The sequence below is a fragment of the Notothenia rossii genome, assembly GCF_949606895.1.
Source record: "Notothenia rossii genome assembly, chromosome: 1".
NCBI classification, from domain to species: domain Eukaryota; kingdom Metazoa; phylum Chordata; class Actinopteri; order Perciformes; family Nototheniidae; genus Notothenia; species Notothenia rossii.
Window position 1 is genome coordinate 48425920 of NC_136912.1, and position 24480 is coordinate 48450399.

A 24480-nucleotide genomic window follows, 5' to 3' on the forward strand; every position below is an offset into this window, starting at 1 on the left:
GGACATGATGGACCTGGATTTGGATACAGATCAACTTCCTGTTGAGCGTACATTAGGACTACAGTGGCACGTTGAAACGGACCAATTTGGATTTAAGGCCTCTTTACAAGAGCGACTGCAGACGAGAAGAGGAATTCTTTCAGTGGTCAGCTCCCTCTACGACCCATTAGGCTTCCTTGCTCCATTCAGCATGATGGCTAAGATGTTACTGCAAGAATTGTGCAGAAAAAATCTTGGATGGGATGAAGCTATTCCCCATGTTCTCTCCAAGCAATGGGCTGGCTGGTTGGAAGATCTCCACAAGGTGGCGGAGTTCAAGATTGATCGCTGTGTCAAGCCTAAAGACTTTAGCAACCCTGTCACTGTTCGGCTTCATCACTTCTCTGATGCCAGTGAGGTCGGGTATGGAACTGTATCGTATTTAAGACTGGAAAAGGACAATAAAGTGCATGTTGCTTTTACTCTGGGGAAGGCCAGAGTTGCTCCACTGAAGCAAATGACAATTCCTCGTTTGGAGCTCACAGCTGCAGTGCTCGCTGTTAGAGTAGACTGCATGCTACGAAAGGAATTGCAGATTAAGCTGGAGAAATCTGTTTTTTGGACCGACAGCACAACAGTCCTGAAATACAATGAAAGCCGGCGATTCCATACTTTTGTGGCCAATCGAATTGCAGTCATCAGAGAGGCAACTGATGTTGACCAGTGGAGGTATGTAGGGACTAAGGAGAACCCTGCAGATGAGGCGTCAAGAGGAATGAGGGCAGAGGACCTCCTGAATGGAAGGAGATGGATGATGGGACCTGATTTCCTCTACAAGTCCGAGGATGAATGGCCTAAATTGGACGTAGATGTTCAGATGATCCCTGGTGCTGACCCTGAGATGAAAAGGGACTTGACTGTGAATGCTGTTGTTAAAGACACAGACAATGCTATGAGCCACCTGATTCATCACTTTTCATCTGGGAAGAGACTGCAAGTAGCTGTTGCTTGGCTTCTTAAGTTCAAGGAGACTCTTGTGTTATTGGGACATAAGAGAAAGGAGCTTTGTGCTTCTGCTGAACTCAGTCAACAACAGGTTAAAAGCCAAATGAAGAGCTTTAAGTCTACACTTAAAGGACAGAGTCTGATACCTCAAGATGTGACCAGAGCAGAGCTGACAATCATCCAGTATGTGCAACATCAACGGTTCAAGGAGGAAATCACCTGGCTGCAGAGTGGTGTGAAAACCATATCCAAAGACAGTCCCCTGTACAGATTGGACCCAGTGATGGAAGTTGAGATCCTCAGAGTTGGCGGTCGGCTTAGCAAGTCCTCGCTGCCAGTTGAATCTAAACGTCCTGCTATTCTGTCCAAAGACCTGCATGTATCCACATTGATTCTGCGCCACATTCATCAGCAGCTAGGTCATGCTGGAAGAAACTACATATTGTCCAGATTAATGCGGAAGTATTGGATTATAAATGCAAACTCTGCTGCCAGAAAAGTCATATCAGATTGTGTAGTTTGCCGACGCCAAAGAGGAAGACTCCTTGAACAAAAAATGTCTGACTTACCTGTCGAGAGAGTGTTGCCTGATGAAGCTCCCTTCACTCATGTTGGCGTTGATTATTTTGGGCCCATTGAAGTTAAAAGAGGCAGGGGTCTTCTCAAAAGATATGGAGTGCTCTTCACATGTATGACCAGCCGCGCTGTACACTTGGAAGTAGCACACACGCTGGATACGGACTCCTGTATAAATTCAGTGAGAAGATTCATCTGCAGACGAGGCCCAGTCTCCACTCTCAGGTCTGACAATGGAACCAACTTTATTGGAGCTAGCCGTGAGCTCAAGGAGAATATGATTGCTCTGAATCATGACAAAATCCAAGGAGCCCTTCTTCAGGACGGCATAGAATGGAGATTCAACACCCCATCAGCTTCACATCAAGGTGGTGTTTGGGAGCGCCTGATTCGCTCAGTGAAGAATGTGCTTAACTCAGTCCTTAAACAGCAAACCTTGGACGATGAAGGACTCCAAACAATGTTTTGTGAAGTTGAGGCAATATTGAATGATAGACCTATCACAAAGGCCTCAGGTGATGCGAATGACTTGGAAGCCCTTACTCCGAATCATGTTCTGTTGTTGAAAAACAAACCAGTTATGCCACCAGGACTGTTTGACAGAAATGATTTGTATGTTAGGAGAAGATGGAAGCAGATACAGTACATGGCGCAACTCTTCTGGAAGAGGTGGGTTTCTGAGTACCTGCCATTGATGCAACAGAGACAAAAATGGACAGCACTAAGAAGAAACCTCATACCTGGAGATGTTGTTCTTGTGGCAGACGCTACAGCCCCAAGAGGATCTTGGATGATGGGGAGAGTTTTAGAAGTCAGAGCAGATGTGAATGGCCATGTGCGCTCTGTGCGTCTCCAAACAAAGACCAGTATCCTGGAGAGGCCTGTGACGAAGCTGTGCCTGCTGCTGGAGGCAACACTGTGACCGCATGGACTCTCTATCTTTCTCTTTGCCTCTCTCTCTGTCTCTTTCCATCAATAACACCTTTCCTTCATAGGTTTGCCAGAGAAGACATCAGTGCCTGAGAATGCATGTTTAGTGTGTAGCTCCATGTTTTTTAAGTCTAGTAATTGTGATAAATGCCCAATTAGGGGCCGGAGTGTTAGAGCTACACAGTCTTTTGCATATTGTAATTGTAGTTTGTCATTTAATTTGTTTATTATGATTTTGCTCACATTAGAAGTATATATTTGTGGTAATATTCTGTTAAGTTAATAATAATTTGTTTAGTTAATTTCTTTGCTTTATATGTTAGTCTTTATTTGGGTTAATTTATTTAGTGTGATTTTTGGTTTAGATACCTGGGGGTAGTGGTGAGCACAGGTAAGGGTGTATATAGGCAGGAAGTGGCAGACCACCTGTTTTTGCACCTGGGTAATGGCCACATGGTTTTTTACCAGCACGAGAGAGGATTGTTTGTACAAGGAGAAAGAATTGTTTGTGACCGAGAAAACAATAAAACCAGCCTCAACGACAGAACCCATGCCTGGAAATTGGTTGACTTTCTACACTGCGTACATTACCTGCGCAGGGTGCCAGAAGTGATCCGTTTGAAGGTTTTAACTTATTTTGAGTTTAAGTTTAGGACAAACGGCCACTACAACTACTAAAATGTACTCGTAGCCCCCTTTGCTAGTTACCAGGTGCATATAGTCTATAGACACAAGCTCAAGTGGTGCAGATGAAGTGATGCTGCCCATTGGTGCTCTGACGTGTGTTACAGGTTTCTTTTGTTTGATACAGGGGCACTTTCTGGTTAGATAGGTTTCAATGTCCTTTTTCATGAAAGGCCAGTAGAAATGGTCTCGAGCCAGGTGGATGACCCTTTCAGCCCCAACATGTCCCATGTCGTCATGGAGATGCTTTAGTACCAGGGGGTGGTATTGTGATGGTAAGACGAGCTGCTGCCGCTGACTGGCTGTCCGGTACAACAGTTGATTTTCCATGTGCAGTTTTCCCCACTCGTGCATGAGCTTTCTGAGTGTACCACTGGCTCTCTTCCTGTCCTCATTGGTCAATACTGTCTTGGCCTCTTTAAGTTTGATAAGTTCACCGATTGCATGGTCCTTCCTTTGGGCATTGACGAGCTCACTGTGGTCAATGGTAAGGGGTGACACATTCACAGGTGACTTTGAGCATGAAGCCAGGTCCAATGCAGCAACATAAGCAACATCCTGCCTCTTTGCAGACTCACAACCATCCCATGTGGTTTGGATGGTTTCTCTTGTGAGTTCCTCAGTACACTCTCTGACGTAGGTGTCAATGTCAAGAGGGACACGAGAGAGCGTGTCTGCGTCTATGTTCACTCTTCCTGGCCTGTATTTGACATCAAACCTAAAGTCTGCTAGCAGACCTACCCATCGGTGGCCCACAGCATTCAGCTTGGCCGTACTCATCGTGTATGTGAGGGGATTATTGTCGGTGTATACTGTGAAATGGGGTGCATAGAACAGGTAATCCCTACATTTCACACATATCGCCCACTTAAGGGCAAGAAACTCCAGTTTCCCTGAGTGCATGTTGTAATTCTTCTCAGCGGGAGACAGAGTTCTTGAACCATAGGCGATGACTCTCAATTTTCCATCCTGTCGTTGATACAACACAGCGCCGAGTCCCTGCTGAGAGGCGTCAGTGTGAAGCACAAATGGCAGTTTGAAATCTGGATAGGCCAACACAGGTGGGTGTGAAAGCGTGTCAATCAGCTGTTCAAGGATCCTTTGGTGATCATCAGTCCACAGGACAGGTGTCCTTGAGGGCAGCTGAGCTCCTTTTCCAACCTTATGTTTCCCCTGTGTCACGGTAGAGTTTCCTTTCATTTTTAACAGATCATAAACTGGTTTTGCAATGCTTGAGAAGTTTTGAATATAGGCTCTATAGTAGCTTAAGAAACCCAGTAACTTCCGCACTTCTCCAACTGTGCTTGGCCTCTGCTCTTTCAGGGACATGATGGCATCAATGTCTTTTGGGTCAATCCTGACACCGTCTGCAGAGACCATCCTCCCAACATACCTGACCTCTTTCTGGAACAGCTCACACTTTGTTGGTCGAAGCTTGACACCATGGGACTGCAAGGCTCTCAGGACTTGACGTACTCCCTCAACATGGCTTGTGAAGGAGTCGGAGTAGCAGAGGATGTCATCGAGGTAAGGGATACAGCAGTTGTCACGCAGAGAGTCCAACATTTCCTCCATGCTGCGCTGAAAAGCAGCAGGGGCGTTGGAGAGTCCAAAAGGTATCCTCACCCACTCATACAGCCCCCAAGGGGTGATGAACGCCGTCATGTGTCTGGATCCTTCAGCAATGTAGCCCTGGTGGTAGGCCTTGCCTTGGTCTAAAATGCTGAACCAGCTTTGGCCTTTTAGGGTGTCGATGAGTTCCTGGATACGAGGCAATGGGTGACGGTCTGGTACTGTTTTCTGGTTTAACATTCTATAATCGATGCATAACCTTAGGGACCCATCCTTTTTCCTGATGCAGACAACAGGAGCTGAGTACGGAGATTTGGACTTAACTATCCACCCTTTTACAAGCAGGTCCTGGATGTACTCTTTAACCTCTTTATAAAGGGGCTTGGGCACTGCACTGTATGTGCGCTGAACTGGGATGTTGTCCTTTAAGTTGATGGACATTTGCAGGCTGGGAATGCAGCCTATGTCCCCATCATCTTTAGCAAAGGCTGCCGATTCCTGTTCCACCTATATCTGTTGCTCATCACTCAGGTGGCTGACATCCACAGGTGGGTGCCACAGTGCAGAAGTGGGTTTGTCACTGTTAGAGTGTGGTGATGTGGAAGAACTGGCTATATTTGCCTGGCCTTGATTGTCCTTGCTTCTTGGGTTGTCTGTCTCTATCACTCTATCAATGGTTTCGATGTTGCCTAGAACAGTACAGCTGGGCAGAGTCACAGCACTTCTGGAATGGTTTGACACAGGCACCTTTACGAAAGGTCTCTCTGTCTGTTGGATCGCCATTAGTCCTTCTCCAACACTCAGCTGTGCCAGTGGTGTAGCTTCGGGATTGGGTTCGAAAAGCACAAGTGAGTCAGATTCACTAATATCTACTGGTACCCTGCACTTAATATAAGCTACCTGGCCAGGATAAATAGTGACTTCTTTCCTGCCTATCTTTACTGCAGCATTCTGTTGTTCCTGTTTTTGCTCAGTCTTTATGTAACTCACCATAGCTTCTGCCATAGCACTGTCAATCCCCAAAGCACCAGTAAGCAAGTTTATAAGGATAGATATAACTTTGGGTCTACTTTCATGACTCCTAAAGAGTTCCTGGATGACATTAAAACCAACTATTGGTCTGTCTATTTTTATTCGTCTCACTAGGAAAGGCACTCGAATAGATAAGTCTGGATCATCGTTTCCCTGCAGGTTTACTACCACTTCAATCCATCCTTCATAAGGTACTGCATCTCCTGTAACAGCCGTCACGTAGAGATCATCCTCCATGAGTTCACTGAGGGGTCTAATATCTTGTCCAGGTAAGTATCTATCTTTCCAAGCACTGTTTATTATGCTCACATTGGCCCCAGAGTCTAAAAGAGCGGTTATGGCGTAACCGTTCATGCTACATCTCAATAGCGACTTTCGGCCAATTAGCGGAGCTATCTTTTTGATTGGGTGTTGTTCGTTATTTTTCTGCGTGTTGATAGGTGTATGACCAGTGCTTTGTCTTGCTGCTGCAACCTCCTGGGGGTGGGACTTGTCCTTTGGGTCATTCAGTGGTCGTCCCGTTGCCCTGACCGGTGCCCGTTTCCCGCCTTTTCAAGCAGCCTACAGCACGATGACCCTCCTCCCCACAGAAAAAGCAGTGGCTACAGTTTGGTTGAGCCTGAGCTATGCATTGTGGGCACCATTACGGTCTCCTGGCCTTCTTCTCTGGTCTGGTTTTGTCAGAGCAACACTGGTGGGTGGTTTGATGTCGCGCCTCAGGCACCTGGGTCGTTGTTGATAGCTGTTTCAGTGTTTCCATTGCCTGTGTTAAAGCCTCAACCTGAGCACTCAATCTCTGAATGACATTATCCTTACTTTTGATTTTAGTCTCTCCCACACTGCTGAGTATCTCTTCAGGTTCAGCGAGTATGCTGTGTGCTTGAGTTAACTTGCGGTTGGAACTGCGTCCCAGTCTGCGCTTTCATTCACTTTCTTCCATCGTAGTCTTGATAACCTGCCTTAACAGAGCTTCATCAGAAACAGTGGGGTCAGCAAGCAGTGGTTTCAGCTCCCGTCTGACATCCTCATGTCTCTCTTCCATGCCTTGATAGACTGCATTCAAAAACACACCCTGCAGTGTAGATGCATCATACTTAATAAGTGCATTTGCCTGCCTGAAGGTGAACATTCTTTTTTGTTTCAGTCCTATCATGCGGTATAGGAATTGCTGTGGAGCTTCATTTTCATGCTGTCTAGCACACATCAATTCCTGGAAGAGCTCTGTGCTGCTCTTCTCGCCAAAGTGGGACTGCAGGAAACTCTTCAGCTCGGTGACTGTAAGATCTTCCTTGTTTGTCAGCATGTCTTTAAAGTTTCCACCCTTTACTATGCGTAACACCGCTCTAATGATCTCGTCGTCAGTGCAATGGACAATTACAAAGTGTGAAACACTTTAACAAAGCTTGAGACAAATGTACATTTTATAAAACAAAATTACATTAGCAAAAACACTTTTACCAAGGATAAAACAATTTAACATTAACAAAAACAAATTAACAAAATGCAAAACACTTTAGCATTTCCCGAAACACTTTAACATCTCCCGAAACACATTAACATTTCCCGAAACACATTTACAAACCAGAATCAAACCGGAAGTGACGTGACGTGACGTGACCATAGGACGTGACGTGATTGGCTCAAATTTAAATTTGTTTTGGCGGAAAGACCGAAGGTGCGAGTGTGTTTCATATACAGTCTATGGTGTGTTTACGTTCGGTAAACATGTTTTGTCCGTTTTGTGGAAACAACCTGGAACAAGTGACACGGTTTTGCCTTTCGTGTGGAGGATCTCTGGAGTGTTTAAAGGACACGGACCAGACAGAAGGACCAGATATCTTGCATCATTGCGTGCAATATTTTAATGAAGGTCACTCGTATGCTGTAATCGTGGACATTTTGTCTACCTTTCACGGTGTAAAAATCAGTTTGCGGACTCTTAAAAGCAAACTGAATCAAGCCGGGTTTTACCGCAGAAAGGGTTATTCCTCTCAAATCGCTGTAATTAATGCCATCAGGTTTGAACTTCGTAGACCTGGACAATTGTTTGGATACCGAACGATGTGGCAGGTACTAAAACAAAAGTACAGTCTTCGAGTGAAGAAAGATGATGTTATGAATTTGCTCTGGGAGCTTAACCATCGAGGCTGCGATAGGAGATCTCGCAGAAGGTTTATAAGGAGAACCTACCACTCAATGGGACCAAACTATATGTGGCATGCTGACGGTTATGACAAACTTAAGCCATTCGGTGTGGCCCTTTCAGGATGCATAGATGGATTTTCACGTAAAGTACTATGGCTTGAATGTGGTCCAACAAACAATAACCCAAGAGTTATCGCTCAATATTTCCTCAAATGTGTGCGAAACCTCGGTGTCATCCCCATGAGGCTGCGGACTGATTGTGGCACGGAGAACGGAATTATGGCTGCAATTCAGTGTACCCTACGTCACCATCACCATGACTACTACTCTGGAGCGTCCAGCCACATGTATGGCACATCCATGACTAATCAGCGCATTGAGTCCTGGTGGTCCATATTAAGAAAGGTAAGTGTTTATCATTATTTTCTATTACTTGCCAACCCTGTCAGACAAACAACATTTGCTTAGCTAAAGTGTATCAGTTTTTATTATAATAGATATAATATATAGCCTGTAGTCTATGACCCAGACTATACAAGGCCTTTCTTTAGAACTTCTTTTTGGCAGAAATAAAGTTAGAAACTGTGAACATCTAAGCGTGGGTTTTGGATTGAACAGCGGCCCCTGAGGGGACCTAGGCCCTATAGAGAGGCGAAGTCCCTCCCCTTCCGGGAGCCTCCATGGGACCCCGGAAGCGGAAAATTATACATTGAAGTCAATGGAGAGAGAAAAGTTATCTTTTGATCCCGTTTGAATTGTGCCACAAATGACACATATGATGTTTGTCAATCTTAAACAATAATTTCCATGCAAAAAAAGTCACAGTTTGTCGTAAAAATGCTGAAATATAAGACTATGAATAATACGCAACTAGAAAGACTACAAATCCCAAATGCATTCTGGGTCGCGTAAGTGATGTCATAGGCGATAATGCTCCAAGACTGGTTGTGACTCGCAAAGCAAAGAGGAAGAAGAAGACTGATTTATTCCCTCCAATAAATATAAGAGATTGCTCCAATAAATTCACTTTTACAAGATGCCTGTGTGCTTTGTACGAGGTTGTAATCACAAAAGAGATCATACCACTTGCTCGTTCTATCGCTTCCCGTCTGATGAAAGGACCAGGAGTCGTTGGACCAAACATATCAGGTAATATACATGTTTTGCATGGAACATATTCAAGTTAGCTACCTAGCTAGTAGCGAGCATGTTAGTTAGCATTATATTACATTACTTAGCCTTGTCATTTGTATTAGCCTTAACATGAAGTAAACCAAAATGTTAAACAGTAAGAGTAGTCATGATGGTAAGTATTTTGTGAAACATTTGAAGAGTAGCCTATCGCCCCCTCCACCAGGTGCTAAGGGGGCGGGAGGTAGGCTAACGCCACATTAGTATCAGCGATCTTTTCTACTAAATGCTATCTGCACAAATGGTTAACATTGACCATTAAAAGATCAGGCAGTTCAGGGAGAGTCGAAGGAAGGAAGGCAGGCAGGGAGCTTTGCATGACATTCTTCTGGACGTGTTTCATTGTGATGATAGTGAGAGTGAGTCAATCTGTTTGTTGGAAAGACAGTAGTTGAGTGATTACTGAGAGAAAATTATTAAAAGAGATAATTATTCAGTGTTGTTACTTTAAAGTGTTGTTACTGACCTTTTTCTCTTTTATTTTCTTTACCTCACCTGTAACTGCTGAGACCCTGAGGAACATGCACACTGGTCTGACCTGCTCTGGCAACCTGATTTCCACTGTACGTAATAGTATTTGGTTATGGTATATTATTTATATACATCAAAGGCACAATGCACCCGTCAGAGACACATGTATTGAGTGGGATATTTTGCATTGGTCATGTGAAATCATCTTTACATACTAGAAAACTGTAGGAGCGGCAACTTGTTTTGAAATTGAATTTTTAATATCCGATAATAAAGTTGATCTGTTTTCTTTATTCTTCTCTCTTCCCAGCTCCATCCATCACCATTCTCTGTTCCTGCAGGTCCTGCTTGCTAATCAATATTCATATTTTTTTTACACAATTACAAATAAAGTCAATGTATTGTATGACATGAAGTTGTGCTTCATTCTGAGTCAATAATAAATTCATTCTGCCTTCAGCTGCAAAATTATTGTGGACTGCACTGACATCCATGTAGCTGCCCCCCAGTAAGATGAACCAAGCAAAGTTGACACTCAACATACAGCTGTACTCTTAAGTTTACATGAAGAATTTGTGAAATATTGGTCATAACAGGTTTAAATGATTATTAGTAATTAATTATATAATTTTCTCATCGTAGATGAGCAGACAGGGAGCAGATGAGAAAAGCAGAATATTCAGCTGCCATTTTCCACATGGAAAAGAGAAAGGGTCAAGTGTATTTGAGTGGACAAAAGAGAAATCCCAAATACGAAAAATAAAATTATACAATTTACAGATATGTATACAAATAAATATATATCCTATATACACCATCATGTATAATTATGGTGTATGATGTAGAAGGAAGTGTGGTAGATAACAAGTAAATATACAGATCCATGTTACAGCAAAAGATGGAATAACTAAGAAGCACGCAGTATAATAATAATTACAAGCAACAATTAAATAACTGCTCAGCATCTCCACCACAATCCCAATCTGCTGTGTCCTGTTTTCCTCCCCTCTGCATAACACCCCATCACACATACGAAACACAACGCAGAGTCCGAGGGTGTTAAGAGTATGTTTATTTAAATGTCCTCCTCTCTACTGGCCAACACAGGGAGCATATGCTGGGTGTAGAATTGTTCCAGGAGGAGGAGATTTCCACGCCATGCAGGGTCTTTGGGGATGGGGATGATGATCCCCTCCTTCGTGGTCCACAGTAGCAGAGACTCCGGTCTGTGATGTGCAGCTGTTATATAATATACAATACATTTTTTTGAAAAACATTTGATCAAAAAATAAGGATTTGGTCAGGATCTAGAGTCAGTGTGTAGTTTATTAATTAATCAATGCTCTCTACATTAGGAAAACACATACCAGTGTACCAGAGGGAGTCACACACAGCTGTGCCTAGATAACCAAACAAATTGACAACAGGGATGCAAACTCATCAGGTATGCAAAAGGTGACAAGGATCCGAGCCCCCTGACCCCACAGAATATCGGCTTTAAAATGAGGAATAACAAGAGGATTTTAGCAGTCAGAACAACTAAAGCAGCAGTGTTATTATTAACAGAAACGCCATAGAGTCACATCTAATAGAAATATATAAAAAGCATTTATTTTAATTGTGTAGCAGTCAGTTTATAATTTTGGCAGCACTGTTGAGCATTTTGAAAATGTATTTTCATGCCTCTGTGCAAGGCTTAGTCTTTCTATCTTTATAGCCACTGGTGTAAAGTAACTAAGTTCATAAACTCAACAAGTACTATACTTGGGCACAATTTTGAGATACTTGTACTTTACTTAAGTATTTCAATGTTTTGCTACTTTGTACTTCTACTCCACTACAGTTCAGAGGTAAATGGTGTACTTTTACTCCACTACATGTATGTAATACCTTTAGTTACTTTACAGATGTGGATGAATGATGTGAAATATAATCAAGTGTTAAATCAGACTTTAGTTCCACCTGGAGTAAATCCAAAAGCTACCCTGCCTGCAGTATACAAAGTCATTCAAACTAGCTGCACCTTTACCAGCTTTGATAACACTTTAATGATCAGTCATTATAAAACATATCATATTATTCTGAAATGGACCAATCTGCAAAATGACTACTTTTACTGTCGCTACTTTCACTATATTTTGATAATAATACTTTTCTACTTTTACTTGAGGAACATTTGGAATGCAGGACTTTTACTGTAACAGAGTATTCCTACACTCTGGTACTTCTACTTTTACTCAAGTACAAGAACTGAGTACTTCTACTTTTAATCAATTACAAGATATATACTTATACCCCCTCTGTTTATAGCCTATGAAAAAAACGATTAGAAAACGAAGGCTAAAGCTAACATTAGCAGATAGTGACAATGTATGCTAGTTAGCTAGCTCACCGATAATATTGCGACGGGAAAAAAAAACTTTTCAGTGCACATCACGCTCTGCCGCTCCGACAGGGAGCTCTACTGTGACCACCTGAACGGCCCGTTCTAACAGCTGTTCACCAGCGGTCCAGTCTGTGCCACAGGGACTCCGGACGCACAGTTAATATTAACGAACGCACTACGTAGGTAATGTAGCTGCTGAAGCTAGACCATCATCGCCGAGCAGCAGAGGCTTATTATACATCATGAGCAGAGCCGACAGGCAGGAAGACTCGAGCACACAGCTTGCGCTTCATTATAATATATAAAAAAAAGCTCGCGGCCGCACATTAATCCGGGTCCCAGACCCCCTCCCATACCCCAAAAATATTTTTATTGCAGATCTACAGGAATCACAAAAACGACCTATTTTGGATTCAAAACGGAGAATTTCGCCGAAAGGTGACAAGTTTGCATCCCTGGACAAGATAACCAAAATCCTTGAATCTACACACAGCAAATAAACTCAAATGACACAACGAGATGTAAAAAGGAGATCACACATATAGTCAGTGTTGGGCAAGTTACTTCCAAAATGTAATATATTACATATTACTTATTACTCTCTTTAGAAAGTAATAAGTTACATTACAATATTACTGTCTCTGAAATGTAATGAGTTACACTACTTTAGTTTCACCAAAATAACCGCAAAAGAATAGCTAGGTATTTTAAATGCTAAAATGTAGTTTAGTGCAGCTCATTATGCATCCAGTGAAGGGCAATGTGGTATAGCATAACAACTGTGTAGACCCTTAAGGCTACTAACAACTTGTATTACACGGCTTATTTGAATACTCCATTCTGATTGTAAATTCTTAACATGTGACACGTTGTTAATACAGCAGTACAAACCGCTGTCAAGGACTATAATGAAGGTTAACATATTGTAAATCAAGGCAAATATTATTTAAACCATGCTCATGGTTTGAAATGGCAAACATTGAAAGGCAAAAGTATTATTAAAACCATGTAGCCTACTACATCATCACCTTGGTCCCATCATATACGCTGGGAAGAGAATATTTACTGTGCTTGAAAACTGGTATCACATCATCATGTGAGGTTGACTTTGTGACCTGGAGAACATTTCAGCTGCAACATCAGCTCGTTGATAATAAGCTTAGGATATGAGATATTTTTGTAGCGATTCGTGGTGAAGGCATCTGTGCTATTGTATGCATTATTTTTGACCCAACATTTCTACAGGCATGTCAGAATATGGTATTATTTTCACATTAATATTCTAGCCATTGTCTATTTTTATACCAAAAGCTGCAAAATGACCGCCTTACCCCACTGTACAGGTGGGTAGTTGTTTAAATATACCTGGCACCTGCGGGCCGCAGAGGGGCGGCGTAGTTTCGGGCGACGAAGACTGCTGCTCCGGGGCTGGCGAGTCAGGCGGGAGTAAGCTAGTGTCCACAATGGAGGGTAACGTGATGTCCGCATCTGACCTGTTGCTACTGTCTGCAGTAGATGCAGTGTTGCTGGCGTTTAATGATGGTTGCTTTAACCATTTTCGTATAAATGATTATCCACAGATCAGATGTGTGTCACTGCTGTGGAAGCACTTTGGAAATGATGCACGCGCAACGGAGCAGGTCACGCGCACCTGACACAATTTGTTGTTTGTATTTTTCGCTACGTTCTCTTTTTTGAATGGTTGCATAACGTTCAACTTCCCCGAAGATCTCGACGCGAAGCCTGAAGGGTAAACACCAGGTTTACTAATCTACCCGCACAATTTGTCCGGTGTCGGAATTTCTCGCTATGTTAGTACATTCTTAAAAAACAAAACACCATTTAATTTCGGGTTAAAATCTGTTGTAACTGCGTTACTGAGCATTGTAACGGGTAATATATTACCCACATTTCATTAGTAATGCGTTACATTACTTCGTTACAGCAAAAAGTAATATATTACTGTAACTCCGTTACTTTTGTAACGCGTTACACCCAACACTGCATATAGTCGATATAGAACTGGCCGCTTCAATCTGAAGAGCAACTAAAACAAAACACGGGAGTGTATCTTGTTCTTGTGAACACTAATGTTATCCACAGCATACACAGACACCACAATGTTCTTAAGGAGAAAACTAGTTGCTAAAACAAAACACGTTAGTGTACCTTGTTAGCTAGCTGACATTAACCTTAAACATTGCACTCATATTACTCACTGAAACCTTGTAAAGCCGGTCCCGCATGCTGGCTCTTACAGAACCGCTCCCTTTCGTGTATGTACAGCTCTCAACATGCCCAGACTTGTAGTGATTTTCACCTCGTTTTATACTTTTTCGCCTCATTCTGAAAGAAACAGGTGAAATTTACTAACGTGACAGCCATCTTTGTGATGGTGACGCGTATTGTGCGAGACCAGAGACCTGTAGTTCACTGAGCGGTTTCACACAAAAAAAAAATTGTAACTTCACAGTTTTAGGACACATTTTTATTTTTTTGACTTGTAAAATGTTCTTTTAATTTGACAAACATCATATGTGTCATTCGTGGCACAATTCAAACGGGATCGAAAGATGACTTTTCTCTCTCCATTGACGTCAATGTATAATTTTCCGCTTCCGGGGTCCCATGGGTCAGAAGTAGATGGGCGGGACTTCGCCTCTCTATAGGTTGTGAAGCAAATAAATTATGAAATAGACACTCAATGATTTGTTGTTGATTTTACTGGTAACCTTTTAATGTAATTTGTAGAATTGTTCTATATTGCTTAATAATTCACTTGAAAATATATCAATTTCTATAGGTCTCAGTTCTGGATGGAGCTATTTGCATACCTCCGAGATGCTGGATACTTCAACGGGAGTCACGAGCATCAGTGCCTTCTGAGATTCTGCTTCGTTGATGTTATTCAGAAGGACTTGGATGAGTGTGTGAGACTGTGGAACAGTCACAGGATTCGCCCTTCCAGAACAGCATCATGTCCAGGAGGAGTGCCCAATGAACTGTACTACTTGCCACACAGGTAATACATTGGTGATGGATTGATACTTCTTTGTGTTTTTATCTTAAATGTAAATAAATACTATGTCTTCTATTTAAAATAGATTTGGCTCCAGGGACTGTGGATTTGAGATTGAACAGGCAGAATTGGATACTGTTCCTGAGACAAGCCTGTCAATAGCTCCATGTGGGGACCAAAACATGCAGGAGTACTTGGACTTTGCTATGGAGCGCAATGACCTACAGTAGCCAGAGAACTGGGAGACTGCATCAGAACTGTACATGAAGCTGAAAGAATATGCTCAGTTATAAAGTAATCGAAAAGGTATTCAGAAGTACAGTAGCACTGTTTCACCACTCCAAATCAGATTTCAGGGCTCAACAATGCTTGGTTTCATGGTTTGTCAGACTGCATTTACTCTTTCCCCTGTGATGTATCCAAATGATTATGGTACCTGTTCATCCGAAGACTGGTCCTATTTAGAAAAAAGATATTCCCATACATTTTTAAATAAAAACAGCATTTTGAAATGAACATTGTTTCCAGCCAATCACCATATTTGTTTCAATGTCATTTATACAGCACCAAATCACAGCATAGTCATAACATAAATATCTTAATCATTATAAAATATAACTGGAATAACAACAAACAACGCTCCAATTAGCAAGCACAAACAAGGTTATGTTGTGTGCGTAATTGTGTGCAGAAAGAACATTTCTGTATAAGTCTTATTTCAACCATGTGGACTCACTGGAAACCTGAGAATGAATGACTGATTTACAACAAAGAAGCTATGGGTGACAATGTGGAATATGTATAGCAAAGTTCAGAGTATTTATAAAAATTGTATAGGTATAGAACAATACTTTGATTTTGTCCCAAACTGAATGGACAACATGAGCTGTGAGAGAAAAAAAAACACGTTCACATCTAACAACAACTATATGAACAACCTTTATAGAGTGTTTACTCTATGAACAACCTTCATCGAGTCTGTACTCTATGGGTCATCCAGTCACATGACTTAAAAACAGCCAAATCCTGGAGAATTTTGCATTCCAAAGTCCATTTGGGACTTAAACACATTGTATGCGTCAAGGAGTGGTAGTTTTAATGGGTTGGAACATGTGTTTGCCATTGGGAATGGAGAGTCATCAAGGAACTCTATTCCTGGCGATGGTTCAAATCCAGATGGGGGAAGTGAAGTCAGCCCAGTCGCAAACATCAAAACATCTTCCAAAGACACAGCAGTCTGGCTTTCTGCAAAGAAGACATGTTCAGATACATTTTGGCAATGTGTTTCCTGAAATAGTTATAAAAACAGCGATTTACAAACCTTCACAATCGAGGAGATAGTCTGCCCAGTAGCCCAAAGTTTGACTTTCCCTAAGCCTCCTGTTACTCCCTGGTGGACTGAGGTCAGGCTTGAAGAGTCGCTCAAGTTCCAGAGCAGTAAGTCGCTTTTCAGAGTGGCACAGGACCGGGGCCAGCAGAGTAGGGTGCTGCTGTAGTGCGTTTAAAAACTGAAGGGCTGAAAGACCCTCCTTGAATCTGAAGAGTGAACAAAAAAAATGTTTCATCACAAAGTCACATTTAAATAACCTAATACCTAAAACAAGGGGGGGTGGCATGAGCACTTAAAGATTGGCACAAGACAGGCAGGGAAAGGAGAGACGGACGTCCCATATCAGTTATACTACACAGGCACACATTTTGACACTGACTAATTGCTAACAGATAAACATAGAATAAACCAAAGAGGGGGACCATGAGGCATTTTAAACAAAAAATTCTTACATACATTTAAAAAAAATCACATGAATACAAATATGATCTTACCTCTCAATTACAGAGGAGTTTCGGCCAATAATGTACCACTGGAGGTAGTCTGACACAATATCTATCTTTCCTTCAACAGAAGCCACATGTCTCAGACAACCTGCTGTGTGTAACATTGTGCTGTGTCTCATGGTCATTTCTCGCAAGGCATCCACTGAGGCAGCATTCTCAATCTGAAGATTATAAAATGGATATAAACAATCCAGTCAATAACTGCAAGTACTGTATATTCTTGCCATTTTTGTTCCATTGCAAGATTTATATATTACTATTACTACTATCCTTGTGCAATATATACCTGGCTGCTAAATCCTCTATTAGAGGATGTGTTTTTTGTAAATTGTGTTTGTGTATCTTTACTAGTTTTTTATCATTCTTCTTAGGTAACATTAAGCTGTCTTTGGCTCTATTCTGCTCCAACAATGTAAATGTCCCCTCTGTGGGACTAATAAGGGTACTCTGATTCTGATCACAAAACAAAAAATGAAGCCAATTCGGTGTATGTGATAAAGGTAAAGTAAAGATGTCTCAAAACACTGCAGGAACTACATAATAATCCACCCTACCACACTGTTGCTGTATGCAATTCTCACCTCTTGTAAAGCTTTCCCTACTTCTTCATCAGTTATTAAATCAACTGTTGCTTTGAATGAAGGCTGGCCTGCAAGATAATGTACAAGATCTTCTGACAGGAAATGTGGCCCTGGACCTCCATGCACAACTGACACGGCAATCATCTTTCCTGCCAAGTGGTATTCATCCTCCCTAACAGCTGTGAATAAATGTATTCATATTGCAAAATTAAAACATTATTTACTATATACTTTAATGCACTGTAATGAAACTCAACGTTTTGGAAAAATTGCTCAAGCAACAAATCATATGTCATATGATATATATGGTTAATGATCATTAACAATTGTATTACCTCTCTGAAGAACCAGCACCTTACCGTGGTAGAGAGGTTTGTGTGCCCTGATGAACCTGGGGGCTGTGTTGTCTGGAACCTTGTGTTCCTGGTAGGGTCTCCCATGGCAAATTGGTCTCAGGCAAGGGGCCAGACTAAGATTGGTTCAAAAGACGACACACGAAGTGAGGATACCCGGCCCGGAGGAAGCCCGGGGTCCCCTTCTGGAGCCAGGCCCAGAAGGAGGACTCGTCGGCGAGCGTCTGGTGGCCGGGCTTGCCACGGAGCCCGGCCGGGCACAGCCCGAAAAGGCAACGTGGGCAACACCTCCGCTTCTCCGTCCCGCGGGCCCACCACCTACGGGAAACAGCAATGGGGTCGGGTGCGCTGCCAGAAGGGTGGCAGTGAAGGCAGAGGGTCTCGACGGACCAGACCCGGGCGACAGAAGCTGGCTTTGGGGACGTGGAACGTCACCTCTCTGGGGGGGAAGGAGTCGGAGCTTGTGCGGGAGGTGGAGCGTTACCAGTTGGATCTGGTTGGGCTCACCTCTACGCACAGCGTCGGCTCTGGAACCTTACTTCTGGATAGGGGTTGGACTCTATTCTTCTCCGGAGTTGCTCAAGGTGTGAGGCGCCGGGCGGGTGTGGGGATACTCACAAGTCCCCGGTTGGGTGCTTCGTTGTTGGAGTCTACCCCAGTGGACGAGAGGGTTGCCTCCCTACGCCTGCGGGTTATGGGGGGGAAAACTCTGACTGTTGTGTGTGCTTATGCACCCAACAGCAGTTCAGAGTATACGGCCTTCTTGGAGACCCTGGAAAGAGTCCTGTATGGGGCTCCTGAAGGGGACTCTTTAATCTTGCTGGGAGACTTCAACGCACATGTGGGCAATGATGGAGACACTTGGAGGGGAGTGATTGGGAGGAACGGCCCCCCTGATCTGAACCGGAGTGGTGGTTTGTTACTGGACTTCTGTGCTAGTCATGGATTGGCCATAACAAACACCATGTTCGAACATAAGGATGCTCATAAGTGTACGTGGTACCAGAGCACCCTAGGCAGAAGGTCCATGATCGATTTGGTTATCGTATCATCGGACCTGAGGCCGTATGTTTTGGACACTCGGGTAAAGAGAGGGGCGGAGTTGTCAACTGATCACCATCTGGTGGTGAGTTGGGTCGAGTGGCGGGGGAAGCCTTTGGATAGACCTGGTAAGCCCAAACGTGTAGTTCGGGTGAACTGGGAACGTCTGGAGGAGGCCCAAGTTCAGGAGGCCTTCAACTCACACCTCCGGCGGAGCTTTTCGGGCATTCCTGTGGAGGTTGGGGACATTGAACCAGAGTGGTCGGTGTTCAAAGCCTCTATTGCCGAAGCCGCGGCGGGGAGCTGTGGTCTCAAGGTCCTAGGTGCCTCAAGGGGCGGTAACCCTCGAACCTCCTGGTGGACACCGGTGGTCAGGGAAGCCGTCCGACTGAAGAAGGAGGCCTTCAGGGATTTGTTATCCCGGGGGACTCCCGAGGCAGTTGCAAGGTACCGACAGGCCCGAAGGGCAGCAGCCTCAGCCGTGGCCGAGGCAAAGCAGCGGGTGTGGGAGAAGTTCGGAGAAGACATGGAAAAAGACTTTCGGGCGGCACCAAAGTTGTTCTGGAAAACTGTCCGACACCTCAGGAGGGGGAAGCAGGGAACCATCCAAGCTGTGTACAGTAAGGATGGGACGTTGTTGACCTCAACTGATGGAGTGTTAGGGCGTTGGAAGGAGCACTTTGAGGAACTCCTGAACCCGACAACTCCGCCCTCTATGTTAGAGGCAGAGCTGGAGTATGAAGGGGGATCGACACCAATCTCCCGGGGGGAGGTCACTGAGGTCGTCAAACAACTTCACAGTGGCAAAGCCCCGGGGGTGGATGAGATCCGCCCAGAAATGCTGAAGGCTCTGGGTGTTGAGGGACTGTCATGGTTGACACGTCTCATCAACGTTGCGTGGAAGTCGGAAACAGTACCGAAGGAGTGGCAGACCGGAGTGGTGGTTCCCCTTTTCAAAAAGGGGGATCAGAGGGTGTGTGCCAATTACCGAGGCATCACACTACTCAGCCTCCCCGGGAAAGTTTACTCTAAGGTACTCGAAAGGAGGGTCAGGCCGATTGTCGAACCTCAGATTGAGGAGGAACAATGCGGATTCCGTCCTGGTCGTGGAACGACGGATCAGCTTTTTACTCTCGCAAGGATCCTGGAGGGTGCCTGGGAGTATGCTTATCCAGTCTACATGTGTTTTGTAGACTTGGAGAAGGCATATGACCGGGTTCCAAGGGAGTCACTGTGGGAGGTGCTGCGGGAGTATGGGGTGAGGGGGTCTCTACTCAGGGCCATCCAATCTCTGTACTCCCAAAGCGAGAGCTGTGTCCGGGTCCTCGGCAGTAAGTCGGACCCATTTCAGGTGAGGGTTGGCCTCCGCCAGGGCTGCGCTTTGTCACCAATCCTGTTTGTAATATACATGGATCGGATTTCGAGGCGTAGTCGTGGGGGAGGGGGTCTGCAGTTCGGTGGACTAAGGATTGCACCACTGCTTTTTGCAGATGATGTGGTTCTGATGGCTTCATCGGTCTGCGACCTTCAGCACTCACTGGATCGGTTCGCAACCGAGTGTGAAGCGGCTGGGATGAGGATCAGCACCTCCAAATCTGAGGCCATGGTTCTCAGCAGGAAACCGATGGACTGTCCACTCCAAGTAGGGAATGAGTCCTTACCCCAAGTGAAGGAGTTCAAGTATCTCGGGGTCTTGTTCTCGAGTGAGGGAACAATGGAGCGTGAGATGGGTCGGAGAATCGGAGCAGCGGGAGCGGTACTGCAGTCTCTTTACCGCACCGTTGTGACGAAAAGGGAGCTGAGCCAAAAGGCAAAGCTCTCTGTCTACCGGGCCATTTTCGTTCCTACCCTCACCTATGGTCATGAAGGATGGGTCATGACCGAAAGAACGAGATCGCGGGTACAAGCGGCCGAGATGGGTTTTCTCCGCAGGGTGGCTGGTGTCTCCCTTAGGGATAAGGTGAGAAGTTCGGTCATCCGGGAGGGACTCGGAGTTGAACCGCTCCTCCTTCGCGTCGAAAGGAGCCAGTTGAGGTGGTTCGGGCACCTAGTTAGGATGCCACCTGGGCGCCTCCCTAGGGAGGTGTTCCAGGCACGTCCAGCTGGGAAGAGACCAAGGGGTAGACCTAGAACCAGATGGAGGGATTATATCTCTTCTCTGGCCTGGGAGCGCCTTGGGATCCCCCAGTCAGAGCTGGTTGATGTGGCCAGGGAAAAGAAAGTTTGGGGCTCTCTGCTGGAACTGCTACCTCCGCGACCCGACCACGGATAAGCGGGAGAAGATGGATGGATGGATGAACAATTGTATTAGTACACTTCTAACCGTATGCATACCATTTGCATTGTAGACCAAGAAGCGGCGTCCGTCTGGCCCATCAAAAATGGGCCGGTCTTTCAGATTCTTCATCAGTAGAGATAACAACTCTCTCCTGGGACCACCTGAGTCAATTCCTTCTTCGAAAACACCAGCATCATCAGTGAATTTTACCAGCATGTCACAGTTTTCTGAATACGATGTACGCTTGAAACCTCTGACTGCTCCATCCCAAACATTAGCCCTTGAAATGTTGAACCGGCTGACTCTTCCATGATCAATAGGCTGTGAGAGGTTAGCAATAATGGCAGGTAATGTAATGTTCATCTCCTCCCTGTAAAGGAAAAAAAGTGACCTTATTAGTGGATATTCCAGAGTGCACAAACAGTTTTTAAAAAAAAATGTTGTACCAGAAATATTGTACAGAGAAAAAAAATGTAATGCCACTGTAATAGCTGTCCGTTTACATTTCAGTGTCCAATAAACTCGTCATGTTGACTGCAACCAGCTCTTCGTCCTCTTCTTCAACACATGGTGCATACAGGTCTGTGTATGTACTGTTAGGAAGTGATCATTCCCATGTTAAAACATCTTACAAACAAAAATGTCTTTCTCGTGTAAGTGAGTTACTAACATTTGTACTTACCTGTAGCAAGTAGTCTTGTCTGTATTTGTTTTGGGTGGACCCATATCCTCAGTATCAGATATTACTATCTGAAATACAAATACAAATGTCTGTAACAAAACAACACTGAACATTAGAAACATCAGGCTTCCATGATCTGCCTCAATACCTGTCCAGGCTGAGTTGTGGATGAATGTCCAAGTGCCTTCCTGAAACATGATAAAATTGATAAAATTATTAACTTGATACAGGGTATAGTTGAGTTTTAAGTAACATTTAGAGGTAGGAGGAACCATAAGATTTATAAATAACAGATTATTTTTGTTTGAAATTAGATTAAACATGACATGTTTGGTATTTTTGTATCCATGTTCACCAGAGAAAATGCTGTGGCCTATTCTTATCATCCACTTAAAGATAAATTACTTATTTTGTAAAAATAAGTACAAACTTACCCTTCATTTTCCGGTTTGTGTTTTGGAGTACTTTTGTTTCGTGGTTCAAATTCAAATACCTGAGAGTAAAAGCTAAAACTGGTGAGTTAGGTGTATGCTGCTTACTGGGTTGGCTAGAGTGAGGTTGCGGTGTATCTGAACTAGGTGTGGTGACACTGTGTAGAAGTTTGTTTTGCACCTCCTCTAAGCCCCTTAACAGTTTCTGTATGTCTGTGTCATGAATGCCAGTCTCAGTTGGATTGTCTAATGGCTCAAGTTGTTGATTAGCGTTAACAGTAGCTAATAACATCATGGGTGACTTAACAGATGTATCAATTTCACCCTCTTTTGAACACACTATACCACTGCTACGGTTTGCTATAATCAAATCAACAGTATCTTGTAGACACAACAACATTGACATTCCCTCATCTTCTAGGTTTAGTAGAGTCATACTGTTCATATTTGCAGCAATATACTCAACACAGCCCTCCTCGTCGTCCCTGTTAAGCTCTGATGAGTCAAGTCCTTCCACTGGATCGAGGTGTGTGGCAACTTCATAGCTGTTAGCTGATGAAGTCCTTTCTTGATGGACCAGCTTAGTCTCTTCCTCTCGTTGTTAGCCATCCTGTGTGTTGTGGGCAACTGTGGCAAACAGTTCTGCACTCCTAGGCGTAGATCCCCTTTAATCTGGTCTCTCTACCTCTTGAGTCGTTAACTGGAAGCACCTCCACTCCGGCAACACGTCGTCAGTCCGGTCCTTTAGGTCCAATATCACTGGATCAGCATATGGTGGTCTCAAATGATGCTAATCCCGGACGAGCCCCCAAGAATCTGTAACAGGCCCCGCTATGCAGGGCGCGATGACAGATAGTATTCCTGCAAAACAGGAGAAATGAACAACAAAATCCTTAGCTGCTCGTTTGGCGGGTCTTGCCAGAATTTATTATTCATTTGGCACACACACAATTGTTAATGTCCATAACCATTTGACACAACACACACAATTGTTATTGCCCTTTTCTGTCTTCAATATAAACACTTGTCCATATATATATATATTCATGTCTTCAATATATTTGAAATAAACACCATGACTTAAAATAAGAATTTCTCTCTTCAGATATTGATGTTGTAATCAAACCCTTTTAAATACCTTCCCAGGTAAAGCATCAGAATCTAATCTGTGCTAGCATTAACATCCCACAAGCATTTATGTATTAACTCTGACCATAGAACACATACAGATAATACAAAACACACACACAAAATACTTAGGATATAAACCCAGAAAATATGTAAGTACAAAATGTACAGGAGCTGTAAACAATTACATGTACTTGCATTCACTTTGATCAAAGAGCTTATGTTACATTAAAATAGCGACCGCCATTACACACACACGCGCACACAGCAACCACGACAGTCTCCTACGCAGATTTGAAGACGATAAACAACGTCCAAACACCACTTCAAAAACTAGGACATCGTGAAACAACACTACCGTGGATATTTATAACACTTGTGACAATATGTATACAAAACTGACCTGCAAAACAGGAGAAATGATGAACAACAAAATCCTTAGCTGCTCGTTTGGCGGGTCTTGCCAAAATGGCAAGCCAACGGCAGCACCGTCTCCACATTAGTCCGTTTACGGCAGGCGCAAATCACAACAAACCCCTTTACGGCAGTGTTACCCTGCCATCTACTGCCCCCTGCTGTCCATTGTTAAACAGGTTTCTAAAATGATATTAAATATAAACATAACATTGTGATCACACACTTTGTATGGGTCACACATGACATGATCTTTGAGCTGAAATCATCATAAATAGACTAAATCTGAATTCATGAATACAGACCGGACAGTTTTTATAGACAAATAAACGTTTTACTTTTGCAAATTTAAAGTGCAAACATGAAAAATAACAATACAAAGTGGCCAGAGTAGCGAACTGTCTTCTTGCACACATCACAGTTCACTAAGGTTTAATTGCCAGTTGTGAAATTGCTCCACACAACGCTGCTCTTTCTCTCAGCCATCAAGCGCGTGTGTGTGTTGCACTCGCGAGTCGCCGGCTACTGCTGCTGCTGCCCTGCCGGCTGCTGCTGCTGCTGCTGCCCTGCCGGCTGCTGCTGCTGCTGCCCTGTCGGCTGCTGCTGCTGCTGCCCTGTCGGCTGCTGCTGCTGCTGCCCTGCCGGCTGCTGACAGTCAACTTGATAATCAGCGTTCAGGCAGGGAGCGTGCTGCGCGTGCTTGAACCTCGAGGAGAGGAGGACAGCAGTGGAGAAAGAAGAAAAGA

At 43.8% G+C, this 24480-nt stretch overlaps 1 protein-coding gene and 1 long non-coding RNA gene across 3 annotated transcripts; one reads left to right on the forward strand and one right to left on the reverse strand.

The window, feature by feature from the left end:
* The first annotated feature begins 7945 nt into the window (after positions 1–7945).
* LOC307042468 lies at positions 7946–15402 on the forward strand. Its single transcript, XR_013809127.1, has 3 exons — positions 7946–8328; positions 14775–14993; positions 15076–15402. It is a non-coding gene; the product is annotated as an uncharacterized lncRNA (long non-coding RNA).
* Positions 15403–15530: 128 nt separating this feature from the next.
* On the reverse strand, positions 15531–23833 carry LOC307042454 (G2/M phase-specific E3 ubiquitin-protein ligase-like). Of its 2 annotated transcripts, XM_079686326.1 has the most exons (10): positions 23724–23833; positions 22659–23053; positions 21910–21949; positions 21762–21829; positions 21583–21672; positions 21136–21449; positions 17408–17586; positions 16815–16987; positions 16312–16526; positions 15531–16235 (listed from the first exon to the last, which is right to left on the reverse strand). In XM_079686326.1, the coding sequence occupies exons 2-10, from the start codon at positions 22799–22801 to the stop codon at positions 16000–16002; spliced, it is 1458 nt and encodes a 485-aa protein (XP_079542452.1). In that variant the 5' UTR covers positions 22802–23053; positions 23724–23833; the 3' UTR covers positions 15531–15999. The 2 variants fall into 2 exon arrangements, with proteins under 2 accessions (XP_079542452.1, XP_079542453.1); XM_079686327.1 differs by lacking the exon at positions 23724–23833 and having other exon boundaries at positions 22196–22794.
* Between the last annotated feature and the right edge of the window lie 647 nt (positions 23834–24480).